At 45.5% G+C, this 14,834-nt stretch overlaps 1 protein-coding gene and 1 pseudogene across 4 annotated transcripts in view; both read left to right on the forward strand.

The window, feature by feature from the left end:
* LOC309624093 (heterogeneous nuclear ribonucleoproteins A2/B1-like) overlaps positions 1–9,205 on the forward strand; it is a 28,427-nt pseudogene extending 19,222 nt beyond the window's left edge. The window contains exon 3 of the transcript XR_014249959.1: positions 6,702–9,205. The product of XR_014249959.1 is annotated as a heterogeneous nuclear ribonucleoproteins A2/B1-like (transcript). The remainder of the gene's footprint in view (positions 1–6,701) is intronic.
* Positions 9,206–9,330: 125 nt separating this feature from the next.
* Positions 9,331–14,834, forward strand: part of LOC309624080 (uncharacterized protein) — a 74,706-nt gene continuing 69,202 nt past the window's right edge. For 2 of the 3 annotated variants that reach the window (XR_014241758.1, XM_082381695.1), the window contains exon 1: positions 11,404–13,760. Coding sequence is in view for 2 of the 3 variants with exons in the window: in XM_082381695.1 (XP_082237821.1) it covers positions 13,758–13,760 (3 nt within the window). In the remaining variant the exon portion in view is untranslated. The other variant, XM_082381696.1, reaches the window with a different exon arrangement.

The raw sequence follows: 14,834 nt of genomic DNA on the forward strand, positions 1-14,834 counted from the left end.
TGCCTCTATGTTCCCATCATCTTTACTACTTATGTTTTGTTATCTTGGACTTTAAATAGTTATACAGTCATATAATACTTGTCTCAATTCCATTACAGTGTCTTTTGAACCCAGAGTGAAAGTCTTTTTGGTTTGTGGTTTTTTTCATGTGCAACATGGTATGAGTTTAGACGAAAAAAACATTTTTTTAATGAACTTATTTATTTTATATATTTTTGGCTGCGTTGGGTCTTCATTGCTGCGCGCAGGCTTTCTCTAGTTGCGGCAAGTGGGGGCTACTCTTCGTTGCAGCGCGCGGGCTTCTCGTTGCGGTGGCTTCTCTTATTGCGCAGCACAGGCTCTAGGTGCACGGGCTTCAGTAGTTGTGGCTCGTGGGCTCTAGAGTGCAGGCTCAGTAGTTGTGGTACACAGGCTTAGTTGCTCCACGGCATGTAGGATCTTCCCTGACCAGGGCTCGAGCCTGTGTCCCCTGCATTGGCAAGAGAATTCTTAAGCACTATGCCACCAGGGAAGCCCCTAGATGAAAATATTTTTGATTCTTACTTTGCTTTATGTTCCTAATATGTGATCATGATTTGAGACCTGTGTCGTTGAAATGTCTTTTCTGGTTCCTGAACGATACTGGAATTTTCTGATTCAGTATTTATGCTCCCCTTAGTTTATATTACTGAAAGGTGTGTCTTCCATGTTTGTTGCTAGTGGATACCATATCTGTGTTCCTCACAGAAATTAGTAATTGTGGAAGGTCTTGGAAGACCTTCTGTCTTATCTGATTATGTTTATTAATTTGGCCTCTCTTCATTGTCCATGATCTTGGGTGGAAATTGCACATGAAACATTGAGTTAAGAAGAGCGACTTGTTGGTGTGAAGTTGAAAGCTACTATCCAGATGGTTCTACTGAATTTTGTTGTCAGCTTGGCCAAGGTGGGAAGCTATATATCCCAGAGTCCTTTTGTTAGTGGTTCTGAGTTAAAGTGTAGGGAAGAAAAAGATGCGTGAGGTCCAGGGCTTCCCTGGTGGTGCAGTGGTTAAGAATCCGCCTGCCAATGCAGGGAACACGGGTTCAAGCCCTGGTCCAGGAAGAACCCACATGCCGTGGAGCAACTAAGCCCGTGTGCCACAACTACTGAGCCTGCGCTCTAGAGCCCATGAGCCACAACTACTGACCCTGTGTGTCACACCTACTGAAACCCACGCACCTAGAGCCCGTGCTCTGCAACAAGAGAAGCCACTGCAATGAGAAGCCCGCGCGCCGCAAGGAAGAGTAGCCCCCACTCGCCGCAACTAGAGAAAGTCCGCGTGCAGCAACGAAGACCCAACGCAAACAAAAATAAATAAATAAATAAAAAAGATGTGTGAAGTTCAGAAAGCAGAAGTGAGGAAGCCATGATTCTCGCGTCTTCTGTACCATTAGGAGATGGAGATGCATGGCAACCTGGTAGGCCTGAGTTCCAGCACCATTTTCTGACTTCTGGCTCTGCCCATGTGGAACAGCCCCCAACGAGACACATGTTTGGCATTTGGGGACAATGAGAAACACAGGTACGGTACGAGGGAACGCTTTTGAGTTCAATATATTTCTCATTGTCTCTGAGGGCCATGGGTAAGTTCCTCCTGGTTCAGATCTCCACTCTCTTCACATTGAGCTTCCCACTCTACTTGGCTTCTCAGTTTGTAATTTCCAGGTGTTTGGAAAATCCCAACTTTTTTTCTGTCCCGGGATCCACATGGGGACTGTTAGTGGCAGCTTGCAGTTCCCCAACCATGTGGAGCCCTGAGTCCACAGTCCCCATTTGTTGAGGTCTGCTGGGTCAGCCCTTTCCCTAGTCCAAGTTTACACAGAAATTGCTGGTGGTGCACGCAGGGCCTTTTCTTGGGAAGTCTGCAGTAATTTCTAAGCCCCAGCCCTTGGTTCTGTTCCCAGTTTCCTTACTGGGATCTGCTGGTGGTTTAGTGTATAGTTCCCTATGTATTGGAATTTTCCCCCAGAGTCCACATTGGGACCTGCTGATGGCAACTGCAGTTCTCCATTTGTTAGGAATGAGTCCACAGTGCCCATCTGTGAGGTCTGCTGGTTTAATTCTGTCCCTGTCTCTAGTTCTTTGGTTGCTACTGGTGTCCACAGCTCCATTTCCTTGGTTACCATTGGATGCTGTTAATGTGCACATGAGATAAAGACTATTTGCTACATGGGAATTTCAGAAGCCATAGCCACAAAAGTTGGGCAAGGGATGCAAATTTCAATGCTGTTAAAGCACTTGCCACCTAACTCAGACACCCATGTTAGGTTAAGTTGGTTACAAAATGGGTTAGATTGATGCTGGGTCACCCTCAAACCTCAAGAAGATTAATTTTCATGCAATGAGGTACAGCGTAATACATCACACAACTTCCAACCCAGCATTATGTCCCTTTTAGGTATCAGATTGTCTCGAGAGACCCAAAAGCTTAGCTAAAAATATAAAAACAGTAATACAATGGGATCCTTAAAAGCTAAAGAGTCAAGTGTATCCCCTTCTGGCACACTTGCTTTTTTTTAATATCTAAGAACTGTGGTCCCAGAAGCTGTAGGTATTTGTAATAATGGCAAAATCTTGCTAAGCTTGTTTTGTTTCCTGAGAACTTGGCTTGGTAACTGTCATGTTGGGGGCCCCAAAACATGGCCAGACTGAAATGTGGGTTGCACCTAACCTAACAGACTAGGGTCCTACATAACTGCTGTCAACCCCCAGGGGAATTGCAATGCCCATTAGAAGAACCTCTCTAATTGGATAAGATCATTTCAGAGGTGCACTCAAGAGTTCCCAAATGAAACAAACAGAATGGGATACTTACTTTAATTGGCACCCAGAAGCTCCCAAAAGACTTCAAAATTCCAAAAATACCTTCATTAAAAGTTTCCTTGCAAAAAGGTAATGAAAAATTAATGATATAAACAGCAACATAAAGTCCAACAAGTTAACAGCCTCATATACACCCTCATACCTACCTTGAAAGGAGGATCCCTCCCAGAGTTGATGAGACTCAGAGATTTTCTGGTAAACTGCTGCATTATTCTCTTTAACAGCCTAGGGGAAACTAAAATTAAAATTGATTTAAAACCCTAGACAAGTTCTAGTAAAAATCAGAGCTACGCTCTCCACTTTCTACCCCACTCAGAACCTGCAGATGCGATCCTGGAAAAACTGGCAAAATTGGCTAAGGGTGAAAATTCTTATCATAGTCAGCACTCCCAAATCTCTGTCTGTACTGCCCAGTCAAGAGAGGGAAATAACACTTCACGGCTGTTCCTTTCTAAAATCCATACCAACTGGTTATTGGTCCTTTTTCTCCCAGGGATAGATTTGCTTCCTTGCATGTCTTAGGAACTTGGCTGGGACTTCCCTTGGTGGCACAGTGGTTAAGAATCCGCCTGCCAATGAAGGGGACACGGTTCAAGCCCTGGTCCGGGAAGACCCCACATGTCGCGAAGCAACTAAGCCCGTGCGCCACAACTACTGAGTCTGCGCTCTAGAGCCCACGAGCCACAACTACTGAGCCCACATGCCACAGCTACTGAAGCCCAAGTGCTTAGGGCCCGTGCTCCACAGCAAGAGAAGCCACCATAATGAGAAGCCCACGCACTGCAACGAAGAGTGGCCCCTGCTCACCACAACTAGAGAAAGCCCACGCACAGCAATGAAAACCCAATGCAGCCAAAAGTAAACAAATAGGAAAAAGGAAAAGAACTTGGCTGGGCTTTCTGCTTTCCTGGGACATGCAAGTTGATGGCGCTTTCTTTGGCTCTTTTGTGAGTGACTCTAGATATCGTGAGGATAATATATTTTGTACCTCCTTGGGGACACTTCTTGAATCCAAGACGTTGTTCATATTGCCAGAAATATTCACTGCTTCTCCTGGCTGAAACCTAACACGACATTTGATAGGGCTTAATAACTTTAAACCAGAAATTTGGCCAGATTAGAAGCTGATATGCAGTGCCTGAAAGAAAAAAATTTCGTTAGGCCTTTTACCTTAAGTTAAATGTACCCATAGGGAAAGAAGAACATCCCAGCAAAGGTGGAGAGGTGGAGCAACGCATGATATCATTTACACTACAACCCAATTCTTTGAGGAACTGAGAGCAACTGTACTTACTTTACAAAAAAAAAAAAAAAAAAACACAGCTGTAGAGGCAATCCAATATCTATTTCTTTTTACCAATCCTAAAACCTTCCCTATTTATCTCAAAAAGCTTTTAAGTTATTGGTCTTAGGAAGCCAAAGTCCTTCTTAGAGGAATTTATATCCTTTCCCTGTGCCTTTGAGATAAAAAATGTTAACTCCTAATCTAGGCCATATGTTTAAAGTACAAACTTCAGGGATGTATTTGTAATGAGAAGTAAAAGGAAAGGGGGAAAGGTTATTTTCAACTTAGAAAAACAAGAAACCCTTAAAGTGTCTTCTAAGGTCTCTGGATCTGTGTGTTTGTGTATGTCTTTGAATGTACATTAAAGATACGGTGTTTTTTTACCTCTGGATGGTATTGACAAAATCAATTTATATTCTAAAAGGAGCTCTATTTAATTGCCTTAAAGAAAATAAGCACTTATATAAATTAAATTCCCAGAAGTGTAGTGGAAACTAACCAAAATGCTTTTCAGGTTCACGTCATCTGGGAGAATATTCGCTAGTGAAGCTAATTTGCATTTGTTGGTTTAATTAAAATAGGCATGTCTTTAGAGTTATCTGCATTAAATATAAAAATTTTACTTAGACGCAAGAGGGAGGGGATATGGGGATAAATGTATACGTAAGCTGATTGACTTTGTTATACAACAGCAACTAACACAACAACGTAATGCAATTATACTCCAATAAAGATGTTAAAAAAATTTTTTTTACTTAAGTTTACCGAAAGTCAAATAACTTCACTTTATCTCTTACAAAATTTGTCAGGAAAAAAAATAAATTGATTTAATTAAATTTTCAAAACTAATCGAAACATAATAGTTGAAAACAAATAAATAAATTGCAAGAGAAAAAGGTTTTAGGTGAATTTTCCAAAAGACTCCCCAAGTCTTTTGGTAACCTAGAATCTTAAAGTTTTCCTAAGTTAAATGATGATTTAAGTTAAATACATGGAATATCCAGATCATTTCCAAATAAGAAAAAATATTGAAACATTAGTTACTGAGCATAGGTTTATCCACTTTTTGCTTCCTTCTGTGGAGGAATTAACGATATTCCATTGGTAAAAATGAGAAATTTTCTATGAAACAGCACGTTTCTAGAAAGTATAAAAAGTTCTTGTAAGTCTGACGATTCTCCAAATGCTAAAGACAGTTGCTTACTTCTTAGTTCTAATTGTTAAGAATTCTAATTAATACATAATAATACATGTAATTCAATACATGTAATTAAAACTACTGAAAATAATTAGGGAAATAATTCTATTTTCGAGGAAAGTAAGATATGTTTTTTGTTTAGAAACAGTATGAGGTATGAGGGAAATGAAAGTGATTTTGTCCTAGGGGACTTCATTGGCGGTCCAGTGATTAAGACTCCCTGCTTCCACTGCAGGGGGCATGAGTTCCATCCGTGGTGGGCGAACTAAGATCCTGCATGCCGTGTGGCACGGCCAAAAAAAAAAGAGAAAAACAATTTAAAAAAAAAGAGAAAGTGATTTTCTCCTAAAGTAAAGCTGGTTATTTCCAAGAGAAAGAGAACAAGGGATAAACTAAAATGGACATAGAAAATTACAGAAAGTTTGTAAGAATGGAATCGGGGAAAATTTTTGTGTGTGATCAATAAATAAATATAAGAATTTTTAAAATTAGCTTTAATATCGATAGTGTACTTACGTAAAACTGGGACTTCATTTAAATAACTAAGTTTGCTCAGAACTGTAATAGAGCGCTGCAGTGCGCAGCCCTTAGCGCTTGGCCGTTGCTATGAGCAGTTACCCCCCCCCACCCCCGCACTCTGTTACCAGGCAACTGTTACCGGGAGACCATTAACGCGGGAAGGTTAGAGCCTCGTTAGAGGTCATGCTCAGCCATTGGTCGGCACAGTGGGCCCCGCCCCAAGCTAGCAGCTGTCAATGGGCGAACGTTAGAGGGCCCATTCAGCCATTTGTCGGTGCTGCAGCGGGCCCCGCCCCAAGCGAGCAGCTGTCAATGAGCAACCGGTGGAGGGGCATCGAGCCAACGGTCGCCGGAGTGGTGGTCTTCAGGTGGAGAGTTGGGTAAGAGGCAGATCCTGACCTTCTCCCCGGGGCCCTCCAGCTCACCTGGCCTTGGGTTGGCGGGTGAGCTGGGGGACCCAGGGAACAGGCTGGGGGTGTGTCCTGCAGGGCTCCAGAGCCCTCACCAGGACCGCCCACTGGCCGGGCCCAGGCCCTGAGGGGGCGGTGAACCTCTCCCCCATCCCCGCCTCTGCGACCTCATGGCAACGGTAGTCTGCGTGGGACACCGTCTGTGGGACCTGGCCCTCGCCGTTTGGGTGGCCTGAGGAGCCTGAGGGCCACTTGGGTCCTGGGTGCCTGGCTCCCTCAGCGATGACAGCTGGGCAGGGTCTGGGGACCTGGCCCTGAGGGAGCCACCAACCGAGATCTGCCTCCTCTTAGCCAGCCTGGACCTCGGAGGGTGAAAGTTGTGTCTTGGGACCTTGCCTTTTCTTGTCAGAACAGAGAGTAACATTTGTTTGGTGGAGGTTTACAGGAATATTGTGACCTGACCTCAAGAACAAAGGATCAGACACCAAGAAGTTTTTAACAACTAACCACACCCCTCCCTCACTTTTCCTATAAAAGGGCTTTGCTGAGCTTTCGGGGAGTTTGGGGTTTTTCAGGCATGAGCCACTTATCTCCTTGCATGGCCCTGCAATAAACCTTTCTTTGTTCCAAACTCCAATGTTTTGGTATTGTTTAGCCTCACTGTGCCAAGTTGGGCACACGGACTTGCGTTTCGGTAACAGTTCTCCTTGGGCCTATGAATGCTTGAATGGCTACCGCATAGCGGGCAGTGCCTCTCACATTATCTAGCTGTGCTGCCACCTGTTTACAAACTTACTGAGACACCTTATTGCTCAACTCCCCTAAATTTACATTGTTAATTTAGAAAGGATTTTCCAGGAGGCGTCGATGACTCAGGATTTGCTTCCTTTGGCAGGACCCTACTTCCTGGTGAGGAATAAAGGTGAATGACGCTTGATCAGGAACTGACCCGTAACTTTTGAAAGTATGACAGAATCCACAGCTGCCCAACAAAGAACCTTAGACACTCTAGCCAGAGTTTTTCCTGATAATAGGACAGGCCTCGGTTATCTTACAGCTGAGCAAGGAGGTGTCTGTGCTGTGGCCAACACCACCTGCTACCTGGATTAACACCTGGGAAAGTTGAAACTCAGTTACATGAGCTCACTGAGCAAGCCCCTTGGCTGAAAGAGGTGACTCTTTCGGTGGGGTCTTTCTTTGACTTACTTGATTTTGATTGGTTTGGATCTTGGGGAACATGGCTCTGAAGTGCACTCCGAACATTGGGCATTTTCCTGCTTATAATAATAACAATCATCATAGTCATCATCATCTTTCTGGTGCACTCTATTCATTTAAGAGCTTTATTTTATTTTATTTTTTAAAATTTATTTTATTTATTTTTTTCTAGTTGTCTGCAGTGAACATGGATTACTTGTAAAATTAGAAAGAAAACAGTAAATGTCATTAAAAACGTAAAAAAACTGGGCATTAACTATCCCGCTATGTCCCCTTCATCCGTACTGCATATATTTTGTTATCTAGGTCTTTAAATAATTGTAGTTATATAAAACTCGTCTCATTTCCATTACAGTGTCTTTTGGCGCGAGGGATGATAAGTCGGTTTTGTTTTGGGGGTTTTTTCTTTTGCAACTTGGTATAGGCTGACGTCCTTTTAGTGCACGTCGCTTTTTTTTTTCCCCCTCCCACCCCCGCGCCCAAAGTGCACATCGCTTTAAGCCCATTGCAGATACTGGGGTTTTTTTTAATTTTTTTTTTTTTTACAAATTGGTTTGTTAACACCAAAATAGTTGCTGGCAGTTGAATCAATACATGAAAATGGTATAGTCCTAGAAGGATAATAATAGATTAGTAAAGTGAATGAAGGGCTAAGCGCAGGAAGATTGTAAATATTTTTGAACAAGAGATATTTGATATAAAATGATACATACTCTTTGATTCTATTTACATGCAATATAAAACAGGGAAAATTATTGTATACTTAGCTGATGAAACTAGAGGGAAAAAGGAAATGACCTTTTAAAAGTTTAGGATATTGGTGACTGTGAGCGGGCAGGTGGCTCTCCTGACAGGTCATCATAACCACTGGGATGTGAGGTGTAGCCGCAGCCTCTCTTTCTTATCCAGTTTGTGATGTCATGATGTTTATTTTGTCATATTTCTGTCGAGTGTACATTTTATGCATTTTTCTGCATTGTGTTTTCAAATATAAAATGCTGTGATATCATCAATATAACTCACCATAATCCCACATTTTTAAAAAGCTATCTCAAATAATCTCAATGCATGGATAAAAAGTGTTTTATACAATTTAACATCCATGACAAATTTCTTACTAATTTAAGAATAGATGAGAGCTTTCATAATCTTTTGAAAGGCATCTTCAAAAAATTTTTTCATGATAGAAATTATATATAAGTAGTCAAAGGTCAGTTATTCAATAAAATTACATACTCATCACCCCTTTAGCAGTCTCCTAGATAGCCTAGCTGGTGCCAGGAGAAATAGGTATTTGAATTATAAGGGAAGAAAAAAAGTATCTTGTTGCTGAAACAGTTGTGCATATAGAACCTCAAAACCACATGAGGGTAACCATAAAAACTAAAGTGATTAACAGGTTTTCAGAATGCAAACAATGTAAAAATAAACATCAATACCTTTCTAATCATTACCAAAAAGAAGCTGAGTGTATAACTTAAAAAGTGACATGTCCAAAGGTAAAAATGAAATTATTCAATTATCAAAATAAGTCTAATTAATGAAACATATAGAGAGAACCATATGCAAAACATTTTTAATTATATTGAATGACATCAAAGCAGACTAAAATAAATGGAATGATGGAAAGGGTTCTAGGAAAGGAGAGAGCCATGTCACCACGATGTCAATATTTCACAAAGAGCTGTATGGTTGGTTTTTATATATATATAAATTTATTTTATTTATTTATTTTTGGCTGCATTGGGTCTTTTTTTTAAATATATAAATTTATTTATTTATTTATTTTTGGGTGTGTTGGGTCTTTGTTGCTGTGTGTGGGCTTTCTCTAGTTGCAGCGAGCGTGGGCTACTCTTCGTTGCGGTGCGCAGGCTTCTCATTGTGGTGGCTTCTCTTGTTGCGGAGCACGGGCTCTAGGCGCGCGGGCTTCAGTAGTTGTGGCGCACAGGCTTCAGTAGTTGTGGCTCGCGGGCTCTAGAGCGCAGCCTCAGTAGTTGTGGTGCACGGGCTTAGTTGCTCCGCGGCATGTGGGACCTTCCCGCATCAGGGCTCGAACCCGTGTGCCCTGCATTGGCAAACGGATTCTTATCCACTGCGCCACCAGGGAAGTCCAGGGATAAAGTTTTATTGTCCAGAATACATTAAAAACCTCACACATCAGTAACAAAAATGCAAACAACCCAGTTAAAAAAACAACGAAGGACTTGACCTGCTGGAAATCAAAGGCACAGTCATATATTTTCAATTTCATGCATCGAAATGACATACTGATATTTTACATGAAGTTCACCAAAGATACACCGTCCAGGTAAGCATGTACAAAGCAACCCCGTAAGTAACCATGACCCCTTACAAAGTTGGGAAAGAATGCTAATCTTCTAAGAAGTTACGTTGCTAGGGTCAGAAGAAAGGGAAAAAAAAAAAAAAAAAAAGGATCTTTATGGTTGAGCAGGCATCCCATCTTTGAGGAGGTCTGGTTAATATATAAGGCAGATGCTCACTGCCCACTAAAGGGGAGGGAGGGAGGAGGCCCAAAAGGACAGAGAGAATTTTACATTTAAATTTTATTGTCCTGCCTCAAAATATACATGTATTTCATAAAATGGATAAACAAAATATAGCCTGTACATAGGATGGAGCAGTATTTAGCCATAAAATGGAAGAAAGCTCTGACATGCTGCAATGTGAATGAACCTTGAAATTATTACGCTGAGGAAAAAAGCCAGACACAAATGGCCAATATTGTATTATTCCATTTAGATATATAAAATGTCCAGAATAGGTAAATCCAGTGAGACAGAAAGTATTTTAGTGGTGATCAGGAGGTAGGGTTATCATGGATATAAAATAGCCTTATAATTTGTTTTTTTAAATGAAGATATATTTCACATACTCTATTTCACATACGCTCACACTTTTAAGTGTAAAACTCAGTGGCTTTTTGTACATCGCACAGCTGTGCAACCATCGCTATACAATCTGAATAAGGAAATATAGACTTCTACATTTCAAAATTCACTTGGACTGACTAAAGCCTGATCGGACACAAATTTCTTTGCAGTGTAAAATGCACACCTGAGAACGGTGACATTTCACACCTGTGTATGTGCTGAGGCTGCAGGGAGGCTGGGGCCTCGGGGTCCGACTTCCCACGGGGGAAAGGTCCCTGGCTTTTGGGTTGCTGATCTCAAGCCTCAGAGGCAGGAAGCGGGGACGAAAAGTGGGACCTCCCCGTGTCAAGGGTCACACTTCAAAACCTAGCCTGACCCTGCCTTGCACGTGTTGACGTCACTGAGAGTTTGGTTCTTAACGGGCACATTCCCCCGGTGACTTCTCCCCGGGCAGTGTCCTGACTCCGGAGTTCACGAAGCCCTATGTCTCGTCTTATCTCATCCTCGCTCCGGATATGGAGCGATCCGCGGGGAAACTGAATCTGGGCTTCCAGGTGCAGGAGGAGGACACAGGGGAGCCGCCCAGCTGCGGGCAGATGCCACAGGGACCTCCTGGCTGGGAGCGGGTTCTGCACGGAGCCCAAGTCCCGGGCTGGGGAATCAGCCACGCGTGTCCCTGTGGCCTGTCACTCGGGGCAGGAGCGGGGCCTGGTTGAACTGTCCAGTCAGCGGCGACTGGGCGGGGTCCCGACAACCAGCCAATCAGGGTAGGAAGGGACCAGGAGGACTGCCCATCGGGGCGGGGGCGGGGCAAGGGTTACCGTCCAATCAGGGCGCGGGCCCCGGAGCGCCGTCCAATGAGGGCGGGCGACGGGCGCGTTCCGAGCCCCCGGAAGTTTCTCTCAGCGGTCCGCACGGTGGTGCGAACTTGTCCCGCGCGGCCTCAGGTGTCGCGTCCCCGTCGGTCTTACCTGACCAGGTCGGAGGGTCGCCCGGAGGACTCTTCAGAGAACCCGGAAGGAGGCGGAGATGGTGAGTGGGCGGCCCCGGGTCCGAACAAGGAAAAAGCTGGTTCGAACTGGCCGGACCTGCCGAAAGAGGCAGTCTGGCCAGGGTCTCCCCGCGTCCCACCCACCCCCGTGTCCAGACCCAACTCTCCCCCTCGGCCGCGGGGAGGGGACCCGGCTTCCAGTCCCGGGGTCCCTACTTGACTCTCCCGCCTTGGCGGCGGATTGGGGTCCGGGCATCCGGACTGAGCCCTTGGCGGAGTGAGCTTGCGAGGGAGGAAAGGACGGTCAGGAGCTGGGGGTGAGGGAGGTCTTCCCTGGATCTGACGGGTAAAGTCAGGCCCGGACTTGGCAAGGAGACTGAATTGCAAATACTGTTGCGATAGCGCCGAGGCTCGGATCTCAGAGATATGTCAGCCTCTCCAACCGCACAGAAAAAGGCTTTTTCTCTTCTGTGTGAGGAGGGAAGCTGGGCGAGTGAGGGCGGTGCGCGGACTGGGGGTCAGTGTGGCTGGACTGGACAGGGTCCCCTGGGTCTCCTATTCTCTGGAGAAGCTGACCAGGGGCTTGTTCGGAACCTCAGTGCTGCTCAGGTGTGGGGCCGACCCAGAGTTCTCTCCTCCTGTGGGGAGGGAGCCTGATGATGTGCGTAAGAAATGGGACGGGGAAAAGTTGGTGGGGCCCAGATGTGTGAGTAGGTCAGGAGGGCCGGACCTCCTAATGTCAAAGGTCAGAGTCAAACTGGCTCCTGCTTTGTTATAAAGCAGAAACTAACACACCGTTGTAAAGCAATTATACTCTAATAAAGGTGTTAAAAAAAAAAAAACTGGCTTCTGCAGTGCCTGTAGTGGTGTCACAGTGTATTTGTTCTTAAAGGAAGGGCACAGATCCACAGTGACATTGCCCTCCATCCGTCCCCTGACCCAGGAGTTCCCCAGGTCCTCCTCTATCATGTTCAATAATAATCAGTATTGAGGCTGCAAAGAACAAAGCGGTTTATTTGGGGGTCTTAAGAATTTCAATTTGGGGTACACAGGTTCTGGTAAAACCAGAGTGTTCTGGGGAAGAGAAAGAGTCAGGGGTTTATAAAGCACAAGCCACAAGGTTGTTAAAGTTGTCTGGCAGAAATTATGATTGACTCTGACAGACGCGGAGGAAAATTCAATTAACCATCAAATTAAGAAGAAAGGGAATTTTATTCGAGCCAAACTGAGGATTATAACCCAGGAGACAGTCTCTCAGAAGCTCTGAGAACTGTTCCACCAGTTAGAAGTCGAAAACACAGTCATGTACATTTTTGAGATGAAAGATCGTACATCAAAATGACATACTGACATTTCACATAAAGTTCACCAAAGATACATAGTCCAGGTAAGCACGTACAAAAGGAGCAGTAAGACAGAAGTTACATTGCTAGCCTCAAAAGAAAGGGAAAAGTTTGATCTTTACGTTTGAGAAGGCGTTCCCATCTTTGAAGAGGTGTGGTTACCGTGTAATGCATATGCTTAAACACTAAGTGGGGAGGGAGGAGTTCCAAACAGACGGAGAGAGCGTTTTATGTTAAAATTTACTTGTGCTTTCTCAAAGTATAAATTTCATTTCATCACACAGGGAAGGAAATATTTGTCCTTAAGGAATAGGCTGTCACGAGTTATTTAGGGGAAGGGTCCAATAAGTATCTTGACTTTCTGGGTCATTGGGCAGATGTTCTGGATGCCTGCGTTAAGGCAGTAAGTGGTCAAAAGTTCAGATTCCATCTGGGCTGAGACCTGCATAAACCCCACTTCCTCAGTGGCCTCCTGGCTCCATTTTAGAGCGCTCTCTTAGCAATACTGACTCCGTTTTGATTTTCCTTTCACACCTGTCCCCTCGTATCCCAGCCCCCGGACTAAAGGGCAGGGACAGCCCTGGACAGGTGGGGATACTAGGAGGGGAGACTGAGTCAGCACTTTTCTGTTCAGGAGAAAAGGTCTGCAAGCTTTGGGCTGATGCTGTGTGGCCAGGAGCAGATTCTGCTCCTAGCCCAGGATCCTGGCGGCCAGGTGTGGCGTCCCATAGAAAGCCAGGCGGTAAAGGGCTGAAGGCACTTCCGCCCTGCTCCGGCACGTGACCTACAGCTGGCCCTTCTCTCAGAATCAAGCCTGCAACGTTGTCAATCAGGGCCTGAAGGAGGTCCGTCCAATCAGGGCGCGAGGGATTGAGCCTCATCCAATCAGAGCCGGGGGCGGACGCATCCCCTCCTGCGGGGACGTCGCTCTCCGCCTCCTGGGCGTCCAGCGCGCCTCATGGGGTCCAGGTGACCCGTCGCTGTCCCTCTCACCTGCGCGGGCGGTCGGGCCGCAGGGCCGCGGAGAGGACGCCGTGAGAACCGAGAGCGGGGCTGAGATGGTGAGTGCGCAGGACATGCGCTATGGCCCGCTGGGGCTCGTTCCAACTGGCCGGAACGGGCCGCGGGCCCCGTCTCCCTGTACTCAGTCCCCACTCTACTCTCTACCCTCACCCACGACGTGGATCAGGTGTCCTGTCCCATCCACGCGCGGGGTCTGAGCGCCCTGATCTGTTCCTAGGCCGGGAGGGCAGGGGGTAGGGTCCGAGGGAGCACCAGCGGAGCGGACGCTCAGGCGCTGGTGGGGAGGGGACCCGCCCTGGACCTGACAGATGAAGTCCAGCCCAGACTTGTCAAGGAAGGAGCCTGTATTGCGAATGCTTTTGCGATAGCGCCGAGGCTGGGATCTCAGAGAGGTGCCAGCGTCTCCAACCACACAGCAAAGGGCTTTTCTCTTCTCTGTAAGGCGGGTGAGAGCAAGGCTGTTTTTCAGGATCGGGCCTCCCTATGGTCAGCGCATTCTCGGCCCAGGTCTGCAAGGGCTTGTTCTGCAGCTCAGTGTTGCTTGGGGTGGGGCTGCGGGGGGGGGGTTGAGGTGGGGGAGAGACCCAAAATCAGGGGCCTGTGGGTGAGAAGCGTGATCAAAGGTGGGCTAAGAAATAGTCGTTGACCTTAAAAATAAAAGTCAGTTATTTACCAGCAAAAATGGGTTTATTTGGGAACAAAAAAGAATTGCAATTTGGGACAGACAACGAATAGCAAAAGCCATATGCAAGTCAAACGAGCTTATTTATTGGAGAGAAAGGATGGAGTTGAGAGAGGTTATAGTACTGAAGCAACTTCCATTGGAGAAAATGGAGAGTTCAGGGTGATGCTGGTTTCTCGTTGGCTAGTTGCTGGGGTAGCCACTTTCTTGAGAAGATGCCATGCATGTACATCTTTTCCTATTGTGGCCTGCAATTGGTGATTCTTTCTTGTTTTCAGTTGTTGTGTTGGGGTCTCTTAACTGACACTTGTTCCTGTAATTGATGTCAGGTGGTACTGGCTGAGGCTCCCCCTTCTCCCCACCAACATCTTTTTTAGTGAGTTTTCTCTGAATTTTCACACGGCCATTGAGAATACTTGGTCAAGCCTGT

Source organism: Balaenoptera borealis (genome assembly GCF_965194805.1).
Source record: "Balaenoptera borealis genome assembly, chromosome: 2".
Lineage (NCBI taxonomy): Eukaryota > Metazoa > Chordata > Mammalia > Artiodactyla > Balaenopteridae > Balaenoptera > Balaenoptera borealis.